Source organism: Bos taurus, chromosome 14 (genome assembly GCF_002263795.3).
Source record: "Bos taurus isolate L1 Dominette 01449 registration number 42190680 breed Hereford chromosome 14, ARS-UCD2.0, whole genome shotgun sequence".
Lineage (NCBI taxonomy): Eukaryota > Metazoa > Chordata > Mammalia > Artiodactyla > Bovidae > Bos > Bos taurus.
Genome location: NC_037341.1, coordinates 16442816 through 16466505, shown reverse-complemented (window position 1 = coordinate 16466505; position 23690 = coordinate 16442816). Strand labels below are relative to the sequence as shown.

At 40.0% G+C, this 23690-nt stretch overlaps 1 protein-coding gene across 1 annotated transcript in view; it reads right to left on the bottom strand.

The window, feature by feature from the left end:
• ATAD2 (ATPase family AAA domain containing 2) overlaps positions 1–11895 on the bottom strand; it is a 63314-nt gene extending 51419 nt beyond the window's left edge. The window contains exons 1-2 of the mRNA NM_001099020.3: positions 11638–11895; positions 2823–2971 (exon numbers count right to left, since the gene is read on the bottom strand). Coding sequence (NP_001092490.2) covers positions 2823–2971; positions 11638–11805 — 317 coding nt within the window. The 5' untranslated portion in view covers positions 11806–11895. The remainder of the gene's footprint in view (positions 1–2822; positions 2972–11637) is intronic.
• Positions 11896–23690: the final 11795 nt, after the last annotated feature.

Below are 23690 nucleotides of genomic sequence, written 5' to 3'. Positions count from 1 at the left end.
AAATAATCCAAAAGGGTAAACAATTCAATGTTCATCAACTAATGAGTGGATAAACAAAACATTCATACAACGAAATCTTATTTGACAATAAAATGAAGTGCTGATAGACACTGCAATATAGATAAACCTTCAAAACATTGTATCAAGTAGAAGAAGCCAAACACAAAAGGCCAGAGTTTGATTCTGCTTGTATAAAATGTCCAGAATAGGCAAATAGATAGAAAATAGATTTAGAAATCTAAATAGAGATAGAAAGTAGATTTTCAGTTCCCAAGGGGCTGAGGATGGAGGGATAATGGGCATTGGGTTTCTTTTTAGGGTGAAGAAAATGTCTTGAAATTAGATAGCAGCAACACTTGAACAATACCACTAAATACTCTAAAACCAATGAATTACACTTAAAAATCATGAATTTTATGGTATGTAAATCATATTTCAATGGTTATTTTAAAATAATAAAAAGACAGGAATTCAATATATTTTAGGAAGATTCTAATTTAAAAACACCAAGTCATTCATCTTTAAATCAAGATTAAAACAGCATTTATTTTAATACATTCCTTTAACACCGAGCACAATGTTTCACAAACCTGAGTAACATACAGAGCCTTATAAAGATTTTGAGGATTTCCTATATTAATTTTTTTATGATTATGTACAAGCCAAACTAGATATAAATTCATTTAAGTTTTATACAAATAAAACTATAAAAACAACCATCAACAAAAATATTAACAGAATACACTGGAGGTTTCCTGACACAAATTCTATTTGCTGTGTGAATTTAATTCAGATTGCTATGGGTTTCTCTTGAGTTTAGCATGCTACCTATCATGCTTGTTGTGCATCTGGATGACTCGACGCATCCACTCCTCTTATCTAAAGGGCTCTAAACCTTCATCTGAACGGCATGTATGACATCACATCACACAGCTTTCTCTTGGAAGCAGAGGCATCGCTTATGTATCAAGGTCAGAATGGGTTCTCATCTCATGACCCTGAGATAACTAAAGCAGTACTACTTGGGGCCAACTGTAAACATAAATGCAGAGCCTGAACTTTTATGGCTGCTCTCTATAAGGCAGCAAGGTAGATGATTTCTTTTATGGCTGCTCTCTATAAGGCAGCAAGGTAGATGATTTCTTTTATGGCTGCTCTCTACAAGGCAGCAAGGTAGATGATTTAGAACAGTTATTTTTTTCTTCAGATCACGAAAGAAATCTTTAAATTCTCATTGAGAATTTATGGACCCTCTCCTCCCAACTCTACTCTAAGAAGACAAATTTTAGAAATAGTGGGGTAACTTAAATTGTGTTTCAATGATTCTAAAAATTGTACCCCTCCCCATTTTAACATGCCCAAAATTGGGATGTATATTATAACTGATGGTATGTCATAGTTTTAATTTTCAGTGTTTTTTCCTTTCTTACTGTCTCATAAAATAATGTTGCATGTTTCAACTGTTGCTACCTTGGATTCCATGAAATACAGTAGTAGGTATTCCATGAATGTACTCAGTCATGTCCAACTCTTTGTGACCCCATGGACTGTAGGCCACCAGGCGCTTCTGTCCATGGAATTTTCCAGGCAAGAATACTGGAGTGGGTTACCATTTCCTTCTTCAATTCCATGAACAGTAGATGAAATAAGATGCAGATTTAAATACATATAATAATAGACCAAGTAAATAACTGAAAAATAACAGTAACAAAGAAACAAACTTAAAATGGCACAACCTCACTTATCTGGAGAATCTGTTACACAATTTAAGAATAAAAAAATTCTACTTGAGAGCAAGTGGGCTTCCATTCTTTATGAGAAGAATTAATGTAAAAATAATTATTTCATCAAAACAAATTTTATTCTAATTGGCACCCCCACCATCTGTATTAAGCCCACCAAAATGGGGAGAAAAGTGAAAGTTCTGAGCTAATTAAAGTTAGATTTAAATTTTCCCTGGGCCAAGTAAACTTAAACTCCATGAAGTACATACTTCCTAATTCATTGAAACTAATTCCTTGAGTATTAACATGGGATTCATGCTATCTATCTCAGGGTTCTTGAGAAACGAAATTTAAATATGTATAAAGCCACCTAGTCCCACTGAACAAATCAAAAACCAAAAATAAAGGAAAAACATGTTCTGCCTCCTTTGTGAAAAGTTTTAGAAGCATATCAACAGAGATATTCATAAATGACTTTGAATTGATGAAAAACTTGATAGCAAGCAATCAGAAATACAAATAGTATCTTGAATAAAAGCTTTTTATACATGCTTCCCAGGTGGCACTAGCGGTAAAGAACCTGCCTGCCAATGCAGGAGTTGTAAGAGACCAGGTGTAACCCCTGGGTTGGGAAGATCCCTTGGAGGAGGGCATGGCAACCCACTCGAGTACTGTCTGGAGAATTTCATGGACAGAAGAGCCTGGTGGGCTCCAAAGGATCGTAAAGAGTCGGAGGTGACTGGAGCAACTTAGCATGCAAAGCATAGGCCTTGAATCAGAAGCATATATCATAAGCAAGTTACAGTCATAAAAGTCTCTTTAGATTACTCAAGTACCCAGAACTGATTCTGTGTCAACCAACCTTGTCAGCTGCACTCACACACATAACAGACACTGCTTTTGAATAAGAAAATAACAAACCTAGTCCATATTAAATTTTTAATTCAATAATATTCATTTAGCACAATTTCATTTCAAATAAATTTCATTTTATAACTTGAACTTTTGATCAGTTAAGAACACACTTAAAAATTAAATGCAAATCCTGAATTAATACTTTAAAACTATTTTGAATTAACATTCAAGCATCTGTATTACCTTGTAAAATGTCTGCCATTAGCATGTTTCTCCGTTATCACCGTATTCTTATCAAAACTAGAATCTGAAGAATTCTGTGCATTTTTTCTCAAGGACCTTAAAGTACGTGTCTGGTGGTAGGTTTCAACTTCCTTAACTGAAGACCCATCCTTCAAAAGAAAAATTTAAAAAGCCATTTAAGTTTTTTTCTTCAGTCAAATATCCCAGTTAAACTCCTAAGACTTCTCTCTGATTAAAAAGTTTGTAACAACTGCTTTTGGAACAGTATTATTTTTGCATCTCCACAAGAAACTAAAATAGTTAATATCTAGGATAATCATTTTATGATAAACAAGTATGAATAATGTCTATAAGGTGGCTAATTTAAGATTTATTAATGGTTTATAGTTCTATTTCATAACAAGTAGTCTAGAGTGAAATTTTCTGCCACTGATAAAAAGTTGTACTAGTTCATAACAGTAAGTGCTCCTCTTTTTTAAGGCTACAGAAATTAGAAAGATACACACACAAACTTGGAACCACTGGCGGCAACTTTAAAATAACTAGACAATCAGAACTTTTGGCTTCAGAAGCAATTTTGGCTTCAATGACAAAAAGGAGTCATTACTATCTCACACAGTTTCAGTCAGATAATGTAAAAATGAATTTAAAGACTGTTTAAATATGTTAATTAAGTTATTAAGTCATGTCCGACTCTTTACGACCCAATGGACCCTCCAGGCTCCTCTGTCCATGAGGTTCTCCAGGCAAGAATACTGGGGTGGGCTGCCATTTCCTTCTCCATTAAATATGTTAATTTCTTGTAAAAACCACAGAGTGCCATGTAACTTTGTTTTTGCTCAACAGAGACTCTCTAAGTTAGTGGGTTGGCTTTATAAGCTACAGAGGTTCTATCATAAACTGTTCAAGATTTCATACATGCCTCTTAGAAACCACATAAAGGATATTTTTACATTATAAGAGAAGCAAATGTACCTAACAACACTATAATCCTAAATTTTACTACTCTAAAAATTTATAATTTTAGAAAAACAGGCATTTATTTTTTTTAATGAAACGTCGTTCCCCCCACGCTTCTTTTTTTTTTTTTTTTGGTTTTAAAATCTAACATTTTATTTGTTTTCTAGTTGTCCCATTTCTTCTCTCATCCTTTCATTTCCCTCTCTTGCCTCTTTTTGGAATAATCAAGAATTTCTGTTATTCCATTCCCCCCACCCACGCTTCTTAGGCTGGCTTTACCTGGTCATTTCATTATGTTTTATTAGGATATTTTGTCATTTAATTTTGTTTCAGGAAGAATATTTGATGGGCTCACAAGTAAGAATATTTATATCATAAGGACCTGTGTAAGAAACTGACATGCTCTTAAAGGCATGAGAGGACAAGTTAAAAAAAATTAGGTTCTTCATAAGATATTAAGTGATATGTCTGAGCTACACACTTTCATCAATGTGCCCGTATTTCAAGATGTCTGAAAAAAGAACACCTATGCATTTAGATAAGTGCATTATTTTTAAAATGAATACCTACATCTTATATGCATGTGGTGTAATATAAGACTCCAAAAAAAATTGTTTAAGGGTATTTATTTTTAGTTTCTCAAATTCCATATGTACTTTTTCTTAAAATGGATCTAAGAAGACATCCTAACACAAGGCATCCTCTTAAATTTACCTTTCTCCCATTTTACAAAAGAAAGTCATATCTCTCACTCATTCTGAATCTTACTATTATAGGCTGCTTCAAGGCATTAAAAATCTTCGAAGAGCCAAACATAGAAAAACACTAATGTAGGTGTTAAGAAAATGAATGACTATGCTAGGCAACAAATCCTTTCCTTTGTTAGATGTTCCCAATTCTTCGCTTTTAACAAAATTGAAAGGAGACCTAATCAAGCTAAGAGACCATTAAAAATGTTTGGCAAGTGATTTTCTGCACATAAGCCAGAAAAACTGAGTGGCACTGCAAACAAAACTCCTTTCATTACTATCTATTTATTTATATGAACAATGTTTCTCAGCACTTACCTTTACAAAAACAATGAAGCAAGATGCCAAAACACTGTCCTCAACAATAAATAAGATCTGCCCACAGATACATAAGCTAACTGGGTGGGTAGGGAGACTTCAACCACATGAAATCCTAACAAAATATTACTTCCTATGTTTAATCATTTTAATAAAAATATTTTTTGTTGTTTTCATCAGTTGAATATTAATAATTACAATAATTTAATGCACAAAAATTTTATTTCTTAGAGCTCTGTCATGGAAAAGTGGAAAAATACAAATTTTGTTTTACAAGTATGAAAGGATAATTAACTAATGACTTTCAAGCATGAAAATATATCAAGATAAAATGCTGTTAGTTAAGTGGATGGGAAATAAAAATTAAAAGAGAAAAGAATCAAGGTAAAATTTCTGGCTGCTAAAAGAGCTTGTTCATGCGTTAACTTTTAATGCTTCAAGACAGGTATCAAATAACTACGATTTTTAGATTCCAGGGGTTACTTATAAAAGTGTGATGCAATAGTTTTATTTTTTAATGTCAACTTTAAAAAAATGACAGAAATTATCTCCTTTGTAACTATTTAAACTGATGTGGGGGATGGGGAGGACCTTAGATGGCAGCTTAAAAATGTAAGAGATTATAAAGCTAAAAAAATTTTAAAACTCAGAAGAAAACATAGGGAAAACTTTCATGATATTGGATTTGGCAATGATTTCTTAGGACACCAAAAGCACAGACAACAAAATAAAAAGATTAAGTTGGACTTCATCAAAATTAAAAAAACTTTTGTACAAAGGACATTATCAATTAAGTAAAGTGGAAACTCCTGGAACTGGAGAACGTATCTGCAAATCATGTATTTGACAATGACAAAGGACTGATACCCACAATATATAAATTCTATACTGCCACAACAATAAAAAGTTAAAAACAGGCAAAGGACTTGAATGGACATTTCTTCAAAGAATATACACAAATAGCCCATATACACATGAAAAGATGCTCAACATAACTAGTCATAAGGAAACAGAAATCAAACCCAACAGGGGATCACACCAATTAGGAAGGCTATTACCAGGAAAAAAAAAGAGAGAGAAAGAGAAAGTAAGTGTTGGCAAGAAAGTGAAGAAACTGGAACCCCTGTGTATACTGTGGAAATGAATATGGCAATTCTTCAAAAACAATTAAACACAGAATTACCACATCATCCAGCAATGCTACTTTTGGGCACAATACTCAAAAAAAAGTGAAAACAGGGGCCTGAAGAGATACCTGAACACTCCTGTCCACAGCAGCATATTCACAATAGCCCAAAGGTGAAAGCAGACTTCATCAACAAATGAATGGATTAAAACAATAATATAGTACACACAATGAAATATTATTGTCAAAAATAAAGGAAATTTTAACACACTGAAATAACATGAATGAATATGCTATGCTAAGTGAAATAAGTCAGTCACAAAAGAACAAATATTGTAGGTTTCCTCTTATGAGACTCCTTGCCAGGGGCTCAGAAGAGGGAAAATGGAGACTTAGTGTGTGTGTGTGTGATTTTCTGGCCACTTGGGCGGGATCTCAGTTCTCAGACCAGGAATTCAACCTGGGCCACTGCAGTGAAAGTGCTGAGTTCAAACCACTGGACCACCTGGGAATTCCAGAGAATTCCCTTATTCTTAAAAATACCAGGGAATATTTAATAAGTACAGAGTTTGTTTTGGAAGATGAAAAATTCTGGAGATTGAGAGTGGTGATGGGTTATTGAATAATGTTAATATACTTAATGTTACAAAACTCTATATTTAAAATGGCTAAAATGATAAATTTTGTTATTTATATTACAATAAAAAAAATAAATGTCACCATATTCCTGGGAATTAAAAAAAAAAAAAAAGGTTTCTACAGAAAAAAAGGAGGGGAGTGCTAAATACTGGGAAAAAAGATTCCCTGAGAAACTCAGAAGACTTAACCTTTAAGCAGTCTAAGTGAATCTGTGATTTGCAGAGATTGGCTTAGTTCATTATACCTAAGTAAGTACTAAGCATCAAGAAAGGCTCTCCTTAACAGCATGGAGAAAAAAACAAAACAAGTGTTTTGAGAATCACCTGTACCCGGGCATACACTGAGGAATTTAAAAATATAACTTTCAAAAATGTTCTTTATAAAAGCAATACAAAAATAAAAGCAATATGTGCCCATTACAAATGGAAAAATTAAGAAATGTACAACAATAAAACTATCACCCTCAATTTCAGTTATCCACAGATAGAAATGGGTTAAACCTTTGGATACACAAACCATTCTTTTCCTATGCATACATATTCACACAATTTTTAAATTGAGCTAATATTATTTATGCTTTGTAACTTTTTTCTAGTGATACGATCATTTTCCCAAGTCGTGAAGTATTATTCTAAAAATCTTTTTGAATGAATAGTAATCCAGCCATTACATGAATCTATTTAACAAACTGCTTAATAGTTACTTTACAGGGGAAACCTGGCACACAGCAAGTGCTATATGCCTGGCAGCTACCAGCATTATAATCTTTTAACTGGTCTTCGAAACTCTCGGATTTGTTGTCTATAATCCATCTTAAACACTATCTTATCAGATTCCTGATCTAAAAGTTGCAACTTCTAAGCCTAAAATCAAGAGCCAGCCCAAAACAAACATAAAAATGGACTATTATTGTCACAAAACAAGTATACTCCCTCAAATCCAGAGTGGCCAACTCCAGGGAGTAATATTCACCACCACATGTCAAAATCTATCCATGCTTCGAGATACTTCACTGAGCTGTGCATTTTTCATTATGTTGTGATATGTTTCAAGTTTTAAAAAATCTCCCAAAGGTTGTATATATCAGTGTCAAGTTTGGATTATCTTTCCAGACCTCTAAATAAACGTACAATGAAAAAAGAAAAGAACCCAATACCTTCTACATACTACAGTGTGTTTATTTTACCTAATAACATACAGAATAAACTGTACACAAACACAACCGAACCCCACTACCCATCCTTAAATGTCTCTTCAGCATGAAAAACAACCCTAACTTTAATGAATTGAAGAGACTCAGCTCTGTGAAAGCCCAGAAGGACAATGGCTAGCCTGACTCCAAAAGAAAGGGGCATCCAAACTTATAAAGTTTAAGAAAATAAAATCAAAGAAACAGATTTAAAACAACAACAAAATATTTTCCGGGAACCCATATAGGTCAGGGGGAAAAAGTCCTTAAGCCCAGTTAAGTGAGATCATATTCAAAACGTAAAAGCAAAATGTGGTTAACAGGTAACTTTATCTTTAGAACCTGGAGGTCAACCTCCAAGATCAGATGAAGAAAAGTACAAGTTAACGAATATGAATAAATCCAACCATCTTCAAAAAGAAATCTACTCCAAGAAATGCTCTGTCAATAAAAGCATGAATGAGACTAAGAAATACTCAAGTACAATGAGAGTGGATCAAGGAAGTTTCTGAAATGCGTAACTGATGTAAAAAGCAAGCTATAATCAAATAAAATCCACTGAATGTAAAGTCCTGTAATTAGAAAATATTCCAATCACAACGGTATGTTTCATTTTTTTCTATTGGTAAACTTCCTCAGCATGAATATATTACCCCCTCAAGACCCAATCCTATGCTCACTAAATAACCCTCTGGTTACAATCTATCCCACGGAGGAATACTATGTCTCAAAAAGGTGTAATAATCCCTATTGGAAATCCTAGCTGGGAAAAAATATCTTTTCTACCCTCCCACAACCATCCAAGTGCTAGCTGCTCGACCACCACATACCACTGATTCAGCAAGATAATCAACCAAATATTTACCGTGCACCTAACATGCTCTAGGTGCTAGGAGCATACACTGCTGAACAAAAGTTCAAAATCCAAGTCCCTATGGAGTTCCATTCTGACTTGGGGAGAGAAGAATATTTTAAAAGTAGGAAATTATACAATATTTAGAAGGTGGTAAATGCTAGGGAACATAAAACAGAGCAGAGCATCCTGACAACGAGCAGTTTGCAATTTTCAGTAGGGTTGTTAGGACAAGGTAGTTAGCAAACACTTCAAACAGGCTACGTCATCCAGGTTCTCCTACGTCGGACTTGCAGCGCTACTTCTTCATATAAAGGTGAACTGAGCAAGTTATTTAAAGTCTGTCCTTATCTGTTAAACAAGGATGCCTATCTTACAAAGTTATGAGGAGTGAGTTAATATTTGTAAGATTCTTGGAACACATTAAGTACTATGAGTTCTGAGTTGTTGTTGTTGCTTTTAATTTTAAAAAAATGTAAAAGGTAAAGGAACATCTGATGCAGATATCCAGAGAAAGAATATTCCCAACCAAAGGTAGAACAAGTGCAAAGGCTCTGGGATTCAATGAGCAGCTAGGCCAAAGTGGCTGCAATAGACTGGGTTTTTCAAAAGGAAGAATAGAAGAGGATGTCATCATAAAGGGAAGGGGTAAGGATGCATAGGGCTGTTTCTCAACTTTTATTCTATTTAGATAGGGATTTTTGAGCAGAGTGATCAACTGTTACGACTTTTAAAAAGATCCCTCTGTAAGCTATACTGAGAACTCAGACTTTCAAGGGAGGAGGGTGTATATGTATATGTAAGGGTGGCAAATAGGGAGGCTGGTGACGAATCTACGTTAATAACCCGTGGGAATTCACTGGTGGTGCAGTGGTTAGGACTCCGTGCCAGGGCCTAGTTTCAATCCCTGGTTCTAAGATGCCACAAGCCACCCAATGTAACAAAAACAAAAACATCTATTTTAATAATCCAGGCAAGAGCTAACAGCTTGAATCAGCAAGGCAACACTGGAGCAGCTGAGTAGTGGTCAGATTCTGAATATATTCTGAAAGTGAAGCCAACAGAATTTGCTAATATGAACTAAGAGAAAAGGATGACTCTAAGGTTTTCAGCCTCAGAAACTTCAAAGAAAAAAAAAAAGTGCCCATTAAAGTTGACTGAGGTCTTAACAGCTGACAATAACTGTGTCCTATATGTCAGCCAAGTGTCCACGTAATTGCCTTACGTGCATGATCACATTTAATTCTCATTAGCCACGTGGTGGGTTTTACCCCCTTTCAAAAAGTACAGAAACCTGCTGATATTGGTAAGCTGATGTTCAGAACATTTTTTTAAATTTCTTAATTGCTGAAGTATAGTTGATTTACAGCACTGTATTAACTACTGCTGCACAGCAAAGTGACTCAGTTACACATAAACATACACATTCTTTTTTATATTCTTTTTCCATTATGGTTTATCACAGGAAGAACTAACAGTTGTTTTAAGTGCCTATATTACTTAACCACTACTCAATACAGCATTACGGTCACAGGAACTGGCACTGTCCTGAAGATAATAAACACTCAATATTTACTGAAATTAATTAGTTCTTCTGAACAAAGGTTAATAAGTGACAGAGTTCATTGAAGAAGTGTCCAGCCTCCCTAGATCTCTAACAACTTCAGCCTGTGACTGGGAAACAGATCCTGAAAGTCAGGAAATTATTTGTTTTTTCAATTCAGAATCACAATGTCAGAGACTGAATGGGCTCTTTCATTCCCCTCGGTTAAGAAGTAATTCTGATGAGGCCTCTACAAGAGATTCTGACAATTTCATATCCCGATCTCTCCCTTACCTATGTTTTTCACTCTCTCCCACCATACACACCTCCCCTCAGCTTCAGTCTGACTTACCAGTTCTAACCCTATCTCCCGTCCTGTTTTTCCCACCCCCATGACTACCCTTCGCTTCAACAGAACTAGACTACTTTCTGCTGCCTTAACTTTGCTATGTACTGTTGCTTCCTCAATTACTGTAACATTTTGTGAACACGGTCTCCTCCATCTGTGTCTCTTTCAGCAGCTGGGGGGTGGCGGAGGGAAGGTGGAGGGACTCTCTCCCTCGGACTTAATTGAATCTACCAATCAAACATCCCATCTGTACATCAGACCTAGGAGAAGAACTTCTTTCAAGAAGACTATACTGCTCCACCTCCATGGAAACCTACAGACCTTGTTTATAGCTGTTAACACGAAAACAAGGGAAAGGGAACGGGTTGTGGTAGCGGAAGATCCAAGTTCCAACTTCGATCTACCACTTCCCGAGTCCTTTTTTTCATCGGTAAGATACGTAATTATCCATTCTCATGGTGCTGTTACGAGGCTTAAGTAAAGAAGACGTAAATGAAACGTCGCTCTCCATCCCTCCACGTTATGCAACCTGGTGTTATTCAGGGCGTTCGGATTACCGAACTTCTCTGGATCGTAAACTCTAGGTCAGGGAACCTGAGTCACAATCTTTCTATCCACTCGCGGCTTCTAAGACACTCGTTATGCACACAAGTAAGCGCTCGGTAAACGCGCGTGGCTCGCGATCGCTGCGAACCTAGGGCGGCAGCCTGGGCCATCGGTCCCGGAGGTGTGCGAGGTGGGGGGCGGGGCAAGCCGCTAATCAAGGTGGGGCCCCGAACTGCACTTCGGCTGCGGAGACCTCCGGTTTCCTCTTGAGTGAAACCAGATTAACACACCCTCTCAACAGTCAGCTCTTCTCTCCACCAGACCCACACACCCCTTCAGGCTCCGATTCTGAGAAGCCTTCCATTTTACGCGTCCTCGACAAATACTTCTCCCAACCTACACCCCCTCTTCTCTGCCCCACCCCCAGCCAACTGTCACTCCGATCCCACCGCCCACTCCCATCTCGCAAGGCCCTGCCGGGCAGTGGGCAGCGGGCAGTCCCCCAGGCCCGGCCCCAGGGGCCCGCCCCAGGCCGGTACTCACGCCCGCGGCGGCCGCGGTGACGGCGGACTGCTCAGCGGCGCCGGCCGAGCGGAGCCGCCTCCGGCCGATCTGCTCCAAACTGAGGAATTCGCTGGACAGGTCCAGAGAGTCCGTGGCCGAGGCGGCGGGGTGGCTCTGCAGCTCTAGGCTGCTGCGAAGGACCACCATCTTCTCTCCCTTCTTGCCCTGCCGTCCGCGGCAGGAGACGCACCAGAGTTCAGGCAACAGCCGCTCAGGCGCTTCCGCGCTCCGAATTCTGGCGCCACTTGCGCCGCGCCGCCGGCCGCAGCGCGCGCGCCCGGAATCCCTCCGCCGCCAGTCCCGCCCACGCCGCCACCCTACCACGGCGGGCTCGAAACTTTCCTCTCCGTAGCGCAGAGGGCTTTGGGCCGAATTTGAGCAGAACCCACACCGACGGTATCAGGGGCCGAGGCGACAGTGACAGGAGACTGCTTACTCCTTTTTCTTAGATAATTCCGGCTCGCTGAGCTCGGCGGAGGGACACTACGGATGGTTGCGCGACGTCCTGTTTGGAATTTTGGCGCGTGGACGCTGGCGGGGCGGGGGGGGCGCGGGAAAGGAGGCTCCCGGCCTTTCTGATTGGCTGGCGGGGCCTGGTGGCCCCGCCCCGCCACTTCCGACACCAGCCCTCCGCTTCCCGCCACGCGGGATTCAAATAGAAAATGCGGAGTCCTTGACTGGGGCGGGAGAATGTACTTGACTTGTGACAGGTTTTGACTTTGCTTCTTAAGGACTCTTACTGATAACCCAAACGAGTTTAAGAGACAGAGTTAGAAGCGAGCGGGTAGAGTATTATAGTTAAAAGCAGGTTCTGTAACCCAGCGCCACCCTTTCCCGCGATCTTGAGCAAAAGATTCTCCCCGCCTGCTCTTAGATCTCCTAATCTGTAAATTAACTCTGATTTTTAACACCTAAGGTTCTAAGATATTATTATGCCTTACATATAAATATTTACTACTATTCCAGAAGAAAATAATTTATCTGAAAATAAAGGAGTCACACAACTACTTTGATAATAGCAGCGTGCTTAATGATCAGAATGTGAGCGGAGCCCTAGCGAAACAGAAACAAAAGCTATTTATTGATTTGGATGTCTGCGTTTCCTTAACTCGACATGTATTATATATTTATTGAGCATCTATTACGTGCCAGGCAGTATTCTAAGCACTCGGAATGCAGCTGTGAACAAAAAGCAAAAATGCCCTCGTGGAACTTAAATTCTGGTGAAAGGAGGAAGACTGAATACATGATATGTTTGTTACAAGGTAGTAAGTGTTACAGAGAAATGTGGAATAGGGAAGGTGAAGGGAAGCGTGAGATTTTAAATAGCGATTAGAGAGAGCTTCATGAAGTTTAAGCAGAGATCTAAAGGAGGTTATGTATATCTGGGAGAAGAGAGATGCAAGAAGGGAGCGGGGAACAGCTGGCCAGTGAGATCAAAGAGGAAAATGCTGCTAGAAGCAGATCCTGCAAGGCCTCAAAGATTTTTTGCTTTTTATTATAAGTGAGATGAAAAGACATCACAGGGTTTGAACAAAGGAGTGACCTATTCGGACTTTTGGAAAGAATCCCTTTCTCTGCTGCCTTGAGAATACAATATTGGGGACAAACATGTTAAAAATAAATTGTTAATATGAAACTGAGTTTTAACTGGGTGTCCTGTATGTTTTTTGCTAAATCTGGCAGTTATAGGTAGGAGGGCACCAGGATTATCCAGGCAACAGATGAAGTGACACAGACCAGAATGAGAGCTGTGGAGGTAATGAGACATGGTCAAATACTAGGCATGTTTGGAAGAAAGAGCCAACAGCATTTGCTCATTAATTGGATTTAGGCATGAGGGAAAGAGAGGAGTAGAAGATTACCCCAGTATTTGGTTGCTTGTTTGCTTGAGCTAATGGCAAGATGAAGCTGTACTTAACTTAGAGAAAGCTATGGCTAAAGCAAGTTTGGAGGGATTATCTGAAATTTCTTTCCATTCACACCTAAGATACAGAAATTATTAAATATTCAGCACTTAAAATTTGACCTTTTAAGAGTTTATAGAAATGTATGCACCGTGATATATACCACAGCATTATTTATAATGTCAAAGAGCAGAGAACAACTTGAATGTCCCTCAGAGGATCCTTAAGAAGACTGCTATACAGTCAGTAAGAATTGCAATGCAGGACTTCCCTTGTGGTCCAATGGCTAAGACTGTGCCCTCAATGCAGGGGGCCCAGGTTCGATCCTTTGTTAGGGAACTAGATCCCACATGCCACAACTAAAGATCCTGTATGCCATAACTAAGACTTGGTACAGCCAAATAAATAAACATTTTTTAAAATTAGGATGCAGCTGTGTTAATTACATGGAAAGTTGTGCATAATGTATTGTAACTTGTTAAGAAAGTACAAAGACTTACATATCATACAATTCCATCTTTGATTTTAAAAAAGGATATGTGTATATGCGTATATTTGCATTGGAAAAAGCCCAAAAGAAACTACAACAAAATATTAATGGTTAGTTTCTGGATGGCAATATTATGGTGGTTGTGTAGTTTCTTTGTACTTTAATCAATTTTTCTAATTTTTTTTGCACTAAATATGTATTACCTTTACAACAGAAAAAAAAAAAAGCTTTCAGATGATTGTTTACCCAATATAAATGTAAGCAAAAAAGAACAATATTTAAATCAGCCTAGTCTGTTCCCTTTTCTTTATGCATTACTGTACCTTGATTGTTGTTAAGAGTTGCTAAGTCCTGTCTGACTCTTTTGCAACCCCATGGACTGTAGCCTGCCAGGCTCCTTTGTCCAAGGGATTTCCCAGGCAAGAATACTGGAGTAAGTTGCCATTTCCTTCTTCAGGGGATCTTTCTGGACCAAGGATCTAACCTGTGTCTCCTGCATTGGCAGATAGGTTCTTTACCACTGAGTCACCAGGGAAACCTTTGTACCTCGATAAGCATTTATAAAAAGAACTTCCACCTCAAAAAGATACACATTTATGATTTTGTTCGATACTACCAAATTGACCTCCACAGAAGTTATAGTTGTCATTTTAGGTTTTAGTTTTGTTTTAAATAAGCAATGAAATAAAAATTTCAGAACACCAAGAGAAAACCAAATGGTTTTCTGTGTTCTACATTAAGAAATAGCACACTTGCTTCAGCCTTTAGTTGATGTAGTGGGTGATCTGTGTACCCCGACAGGATACATCCAAGTCCTAAACTCTGGCATCTGAAAACATGACCTAATTTGAAATAAGGCTTTTGCAGATGTAATTAGGATCTTGAAATGAGATCATCTTGGATATATGGTGGACCCTAAATCCAAGTCTAACAGGAAAGGAAGGTTTGACACACAGACTCATAGAGAAGAAAGTGATGTGAAGATGGAGGCAGAAATTGGAGTGATGCCTCTGTAAGCCAAGGAACACCAAGGACTGCCAGCAACCACCAGAAGCTCAGAGAGAAGTACGGAGCATCCTCTAAGAGCCTGAGGACAGAACCAGTGGTGCTAACATTAGTGGTGCTTGATTTTAGGCTTCTGGGCTCCTGAACTGTGAGAGAATAAATGCCTCCCTGTGTGTGTGTGTGCGTTGTATGTGTGTGTGTTTAAGCCGCATGATTTGTGGTCATTTGTTACAGCAGCCTTAGGAAACAGAATTGGTCTGGAATTGGTCTTTGTTGTTGCTGAGTGGCTATCTAGTCCAACTCTTGCGACCCCATAGACTGTAGCCTGCCAGACTCGTGTCCATGGAATTTTCCCAGGCAAGAACACTGGAGTGGGTTGCCGTTTCCTACTCCAGGGGATCTTCCCCACAGGATAGAACCACATCTCCTGCGTCGCAGGTGGATTCCCTGGAACTGGTGTTTAGCAAGTCATATTTCTTTCTTTTGCCAAAGTCTTGGCTATGGTTGATAGGAATGTCTTTAGGGAAAGAGGGGGGAGCAGAAACTCAGGTTCTTTCCTCTCCTCCCCGCCCACGACTTCCTAAAGAGGGTCAGTGTTCTTAGCTCACATGAGACAGCAAAGAGGGCTGAAGTCAGAGCTAATCATAATTTCATTACCTCATTTGAGATGAGGTCATAGGTGGGACCCTTTCTGTGCTTTAGTAACAATTAGAAAGTAAACATTAGTTTGAAGAGGGATTTCTCTCAATGTTATAAATCTGACCTTACTTAAATTTGATAGCTAATTTCAGTGATTTCCCACAAAAGAGGAGAAGATCATTAATCACGTGGAGGTGGGGGGGTGGGTCGCAGTTGACATTGTCCATTTTTCAGTTACTCCAAATTTAAGCATTTCTCCTACATGAGAGATTTTCTCTTTGGGTGGGTTTGGGCAAGGCAGGGCCCACCTCCTTCGATGGGGATCCCACAGGGATGGATACTTCATTTCCCTGTTGACCTGGCCTCCAGGGCTCAGGCATGTTACCTCATCGCAATTACTAAGCCGCTCCTACCTGAGACATTCATCACATCTTGAAGAAGTGACCCAAAGATGCAGGGAGAGAGATTCTTCATCACTACCATTCTTGGATCCTTGGAGCATTTTATCGGTTTGACCTGGCTGTGCTTCTCCAAGCCCTACCCCACTGTCCTCCCCATTCTTCTAGTAAATTTGATTTCCTGTTTAAGTCAGCCAGAGATGGTTTCTGGGGACTTTCCTGGTAGTCCAGTGGTTAAGACCTCGTGCTTCCAATGCTAGGGGTACAAGTTCAATCCCTGGTTGGGGGACTAAAATCTCACATGCCTTGTGGCATGGCCAAAATTTTTTTTTTAAAAAAAGAACTCTGGTAGAGAGGCTTCAGTTCAGAAAAGGGACTTTCACCAGTGGTTTCCTATAAGGGGCACAGCATGAGACAGACACCCCTATCAGATGTGGAGGAGGGAGGGCCAGGAGAGAGGATGTGGAAATGAGCCAGAAAGACACGTCATAATTCTAGGATGTGGTTTTCAGACATTCCGTCTTTATCAGCCTCCCCTGAATATACTAGTTTCTCAATTTGCCCATGTAAAGTGTGGTACACAGCCCTGAGGCATAAGCATGGGTCCTGGTACTATTGCCTCCTCCCCACCCAATTCTAAGTAAGATTGGTAATAATAGTATGGCATTCCAACCCAGCCCAACTCCCCACCCTCAATGATGAGGTGCTACACCCCTACCCAGAGCTCACATAGCACATGGCTGCCTTAGCATTTATTGCTTTATGTTAAAATGATCCCACCTGGGAAAGTTATAATCAGATAAATGCAAAATAAATGACAATAGGAATGCCATTTTTTGCCTCTATTTTTATTTTTTTAATAAACATAAACATACTCAATGTGATATGGAGGTAGAGGCTTGTTTCTTAAAAGTAATATAGCCACGTATAGTAAGGAACCTGGAAAATATTTAAAAACTGTTAGTCCAGGAATTCTACTTCTAGGACTCCTTCCAAACATAAATAATCAGAGGCGAGGACGAAGGTTTATGTGCAAAGATGTTGATTGCAGCTTTATTTATAAGAGTAAGATCTGAAAACAAGCTAAATGTACAACAGTAGGGGGAAAGTTGGGGCTGCACAGGTGGCTCAGTGGTAAAGAATCTGCCTGCTGATGCAGAAATGCGGGTTCAATTCCTGGGTCAGGAAGATCCCCTGAAGAAGGAAATGGCAACCCACTCCAGTATTCTTGCCTGGAGAATCCCATGGACAGAGGTGCCTGGTGGGTCACAGTCCATGGGGTCAGAGTCAGACATGACTGAGCGACTCAACAACACGGGGAAGAGCTAAGTAAACAATAGTCTGTCCACGTAGCTTTTTATATTGATGTTGATAACTTCGATTTTTTAGAAAAGTATTAAACAGTTTATTAGAAAGTATCCCATGTGAAAAATTCATGCAGTACAGAAATGTGAAAAATAAAGGTACAAGTCACTCTGTGTGACTGCCATGAGGAAAAAGAAGTTTTCTCTTTCTGCTAGGGTTGCCAAGCTTGGAAAATATGAATAGGGGGCTGCCAGTGGCCATCCTCCTATGGCAAGAAGTGAAGTCACCTCCGGATGAAGCCAAGCACTCAGCAGACAGATATGGGGAGCAAGAAGGCCTGGGCGAAGTGAGTGCCACTTCTGGTTCCTTGACAGCCTGGTTTCTGCAGCTCATCTTTCAACTGTGAGAGCCACTTTGGTGTCCTTCCCGTTCAACAGACTAATAAACAGCCTCCCTGCCTTGACTTTTAACTGATTGAGTCATGACTAATACAATGAGGACAGCTGCTGTGCTGGAATCAAATTATATTCTGTTTGTGCTATAATCCTCTTCTAATGATCAATTAATTCTTCCAACAACATGAAATGAGGTCCATTTGGCATGAAGTGGGCTTGGCAAATCAGTAGAGGCCTCTAAATAATAACTGTTTTTTTTTTCATGGTCACAAATCATCCTGGGAATGGACATCAAGTTCATCAGGGTGTAGTGTCTGGAATACATATATATATATATACATATATATATTTTTTTTTTCCTTTTACGAAACTGAAGACAACAACTATTCATATTTAGTCTTATGTCATCTTTTCCAACATACTTTCTCAAAGATCCATAAGAAAGGCTTTGGGATCATAAACTAAAGCACTTTAAGTATGCTGGAATGTAACTCATCTGAGTCTAAAGATTTTTTAACCCCTTTAAGGCAATTTGGTGATTTCTACCACTGCACCTATCTTAGCTTTTTTATTTTTAACTTTTTTTAGACTTTTTATTTTGTAGAGCTGATTAACAGTTATCTTGGCTTTAATTTCCTCTTACAGCCATTTTCTTTATTCTTTACAGCTTGAGGATTCTTTTTTTTTGATAGAGAAAATGCTAGCAAAGTAGACACTGGGTATTTCTGTGTTTGTTTTTTTTTTTTTCAGTTGTCTGATCACATCATATCATTTGGTCTCAAGCAATGGGATTCGCTTTCTTTTTCTTCTAGCTCTTAACACTGAGCATTAAAATACCTCCTCCCCTAACAAAAAATAAAAGCCCCTTTTGTTCTTAAACCTGACTGTATTCGTAAATCTCCCCTTTCACGTCTGTGGCCCTCTTTTGTATTTTCCTTTGTTATGAGTTCCTCCTCCAAACCCCTGACCTTTAACATCCTGATTTTATTGGGTATTGACTTGTCTGAGTGCATCTCTCTTTTCTTCCACATCCACATCTCTAGGGTTTGCAGGTCAGAATCTGGTCTACGTACTTCCTAACTCCTCTGAAACCATACTCTTTTTAATAGACTTTACCATGAAATTGTGTGTGTTTTAAAAATACGATCTACTTTTTTTCCAATTTAAAGATTAATTCCTGCTTTTAAGAAAAGGTTTAGTAGCTTAAAGAAAGCACATTATAGCAGAGACTTTTGACTCTCTCAATATCCATCCTTCCTTCTGCTTGAGATACTGTTATTACCTGGGCTGCCCAGAATCAACCCTACATTTCCTAATCTCCCTTGCATGTGTATGTGACCTTGTGATTACCTTTTAGACAGTGGAATGTGAGCAGAATGATATGTACCATTTTGTGGATTTTTGTTCTTAAACCTTCTGTTACTCCTTTTTCCTGATTTTGCTGGCCAGAATGCAATTGCAGCAGACTTGGTGGTGAGCATTCTTCAACTAGGCTCAGCTGTAAAGAATCTGCCTGCAATGCAGGAGACAAAGGTGATGTGGGCTTGATCCCTGGGTTAGGGAGATCCCCTGGAGGTGGCCATGGCAACCCACTCCAGTATTCTTGCCTGGAGAACCCCATGAACAGAGGAACCGGGGGTGGGGCTACAATCCATAGGGTCGCCAAGAGTCAGGCACGACTGAAGTGATTTATTTCAACTATGTGGAACCAGGGCAACATTCTAGACACGGCCTTCCATCCAGATCTCAGGCGCCTGGGTACAGACACTGTGGAGACAGTTTATCAGCTCTGGAATGTAAACATTCAGGGTGTTATATAAGAAATGCACTGTATCTCCCCTAAACCACATTTTTGGGTTTGTGACAGTAACCTCACTTGTATCTTAGCAAAACAGTCATTAATTCAATAGGGATTTATCCCAGTCACAGTGCTTACACTTTGTTCACAAAGAAGCATAATGATGATAATCACAGTTGCAAAACTTGGTAGTTGTTTACTACATAGGGTATTTCTCTGTTGTGCCAGGCACTATGCTTTTTGCACAGATTAGTGTATTTAATGCTCAGGACAGCCTTGTTTAGGTAGACACCTACTTGTATTACTCTCATTTTACAAAAAAAATGACACACAGGAAGACTGGTGAATTGTCCAAGGTCATACAGGACAGTTAGCCGAGAAAGGATTTGAGTCGTCTGACTCTGGAGCTATTATTTTGTACTGTCTCAAGATAAGACCATGTCATGGTGCTGCTCATGGCAGAGGCTGAGACAGGTCAAGTTACTTAACATGATAATAGTATTAAAGACATATGACTAAAATGCTGTGGCAAAACAGAAAAAAAAAAAGCTGTGCAGAATTGGAAGCCAGCAATGAACTTTCCCTGGGAAAAGCTGAAAATAAGGAAAGTGAAAGAGCACATGTTAGATAGGCTTCAGCAATACATGAACCATGAACTTCCAGATGTTCAAACTGGTATTAGAAAAGGCAGAGGAACCAGAGATCAAATTGCCAACATCCGCTGGATCATTGAAAAAGCAAGAGAGTTCCAGAAAAACATCTACTTCTGCTTTATTGACTATGCCAAAGCCTTTGACTGTGTGGATCACAATAAACTGGAAAATTCTTAAAGAGATGGGAATACCAGACCACCTGACCTGCCTCTTGAGAAACCTGTATGCAGGTCAGGAAGCAACAGTTAGAACTGGACATGGAAAAATAGACTGGTTCCAAATAGGAAAAGGAGTTCGTCAAGGCTGTATATCGTCACCCTACTTATTTAAGTTATATGCAGAGTACATCATGAGAAATACTGGGCTGTAAGAAGCACAAGCTGGAATCAAGATTGCCGGGAGAAATATCAATAACCTCAGATATGCAGATGACACCACCCTTCTGGCAGAAAGTGAAGAGGAACTAAAAAGCCTCTTGATGAAAGTGAAAGAGCAGAGTGAAAAAGTTGGCTTAAAGCTCAACATTCAGAAAACGAAGATCATGGCATCTGGTCCTGTCACTTCATGGGAAATGGATGGAGAACAGTGGAAAGTGTCAGACTTTATTTTTGGGGGCTCCAAAATCACTGCAGATGATGATTGCAGCCATGAAATTAAAAGACGCTTACTCCTGGGAAGGAAGGTCACATTGAAAAGCAGAGATATTACTTTGCCAACAAAGGTCCATCTAGTCAAGGCTATGGTTTTTCCAGTGGTCACGTATGGATGTGAGAGTTGGACTGTGAAGAAAGCTGAGTGCCAAAGAATTGATGCTTTTGAACTGTGGTATTAGAGAAGACTCTTGAGAGTCCCTTGGACTGCAAGGAGATCAGTCCTGGGTGTTCATTGGAAGGACTAATGCTAAAGCTGAAACTCCAATACTTTGGCTACCTTATGCGAAGAGTTGACTCATTGGAAAAGACCCTGATGCTGGGAAAGATTGAGGGCAGGAGGAGAAGGGGATGACAGAGGACGAGATGGTTGGATGGCATCACCGACTCAACAGACATGAGTTTGGGTAGACTCCGGGAGTTGGTGATGGACAGGGAGGCCTGGCGTGCTGCAGTTCATGGGGTCACAAAGAGTCGGATACGACTGAGCAACTGAACTGAACTGAACATGTATCTTCTGCAAAGGTTTATCTGAGTAGTAAGACACTCAGTGATGGAAATTAGGATATATTGGAGATAATGGAGTGAAACTATACCACAAATCATGACTGCAACCATTTATCATTATGTGTTGGGCTTCCCTGATGGCTCAGAAGGTAAAGAATCTGTCTGCAATGCGGGAGACCTGGGTTTGATCCCTGGGTTGGGATGATCCCCTGGAGGAGGGAATGGCAACCCACTCCAGTATTCTTGCCTGGAGAATCCCCATGAACCGGAAAAGCCTGGTGGGCTGCATTTCATTGGATCCCAAAGAGTGGGACATGACTGAGTGACTAAGCACATCATTATGTGTCAGTACATATTCATTCTACTTTATATACATAAATTCAATCAATCCTCATAACAACCCTCTGAGGTAGGTGTTATCATTAACTTCATTTTAGATGAAGACACTGAGCCACAGAGAGTTGAAGTAACTTTGCCCAAGGTCACACAACTAGTAAGTAATGGAACCTACTAGTTTGGCTTCAGAATCCTGCAGCAGTCTAGGTCCAATCAGAAGAAACCACATGGTAGGTTAAAGAGGGGATGTGAATGTCAAGAATTAACTAAGATAAAAGTGAAATGTGAGATAAAAGGAAACTAGGGTATCTTGGGCTGAGGGAGCGTCCTCAAGGACAAATTTGAGAGGGGTCTGGATCTCGTTGGAGAAAGCATGGTTGGCTACCAGATAGCAGAGACATTTGCTCATTTAGCAGGTTGGAAGCAGTCCAGGGTAGCTGGGCAAACAATAGAGAAGAGGGTGGAGGAGCATGATCACTAACCAACCTTGAAGGGAGCCATGGGAATCTGGGAACTGGCAGGGACAGAAGACCTTTAAGACGCTGGGGGATTGGAGAGATAGAAGCAGAAGGACTGCTCAGTGTGTCACCCTGCCCCCCTGAAAGTCTTGCTAGGTGGTTGCCTGCAGCCCTCCAGGGCTCTAGTTTCTGTGTCAAAAGGGCTGCATAAAGGTTATTGCAAGGCTAGAGCTGCAAGGTCACAGAAGGACCAATTTTGGGGCTGTGGCTGTTGTAGACCCTACTGGATGTGTTTAAGACCACACTCCTAACCCTGGTTGGTTCCCAGAAACCACAGGAAGCTTCTTCCTTCAGTGCACTTAATAAAGAAGGTTTAACACTGCTCATTTTAAAGGATAAATGCTTTAAGGAATTCCATTATTTATTATAGAGTCTATGTTGAAGTATGTATTTGGACCTGAGAGGTAATACATCGATAACTGACACAACGACTTATATTAAAAGTCTTGAGGACTTTTGGGCTTTGGAACTCATGAGACTGGGAGAATCAGACTGTGTGTGTATATATATACATATATATGTGTATATATATATATATATATATATGGTCTATAATCCAATCTAAAAATTTCGGTTTTCAGAATGGAAAATACCCCATCAGCTGTATATGTCCCTTGCAAATATAAACATTCAGAAGGATACAAATCTAAAGTGAAAGTCCTCCATGCCATTCATTCACCAGTGATAAACACTTTTAACAATCTGGTGTCTTTCCTTCCAGATGCTGGCAAATAAATATATGATTAATACTAACAGGGCTTTCAAAACTGTTCTTACTTACTCTATGAAAGAATCAATATACCTTTTTGAGTCAGTATATTTGGTATGAATCTCCCTCCATCATTCCACCATCCTCTTCGCTTCCCACGCCCCCTCGCCCCTCTCAAAAATAAACCTTTTTCACACAAGATCCTCTTATTTCACTTGCACACGTGGAGTCTTCCCAATCTCATTGGCTGCAGCTGGCAAGGGGTTAGAGGGTGTCAGACTCCTCCGAGACTCACGAAGCACCATTTACCAACTCCAAGTCCTCCCTTGACTCCCCTCTCAAGCCGCCAGCCGGTGACCTCTTTTTTTTTCCCACGCTGATCGAAACCAAGTTGTTCCCAAGCCTCCAGCACTCTTGGCACGCGGCTGCTCTAGGACCACGTGCCGCGTGGCCCCGCCCCTAGCCCCCGACCCCACCCACCTGGCGGGGTTTCGCAAACCAGGAACCGCGCGATCCTCCACGTCCCTGGCTCCTCCCACTATGAACTCCCGCCGCTCACCCACCCAGGATCCGCCCCTGTCTCTCAGACTCCACCTTCAACGGCACTGCCACCGAGCGCCTCGAGCTCCGCCCTCCTCTTTCCGCGCCCGGACTTTGCACCGCTCGCCCCGCCACTCCCCGCCCACCAGAACCTGCCCAGCCAATCCAGAGCCGCCCGAGTC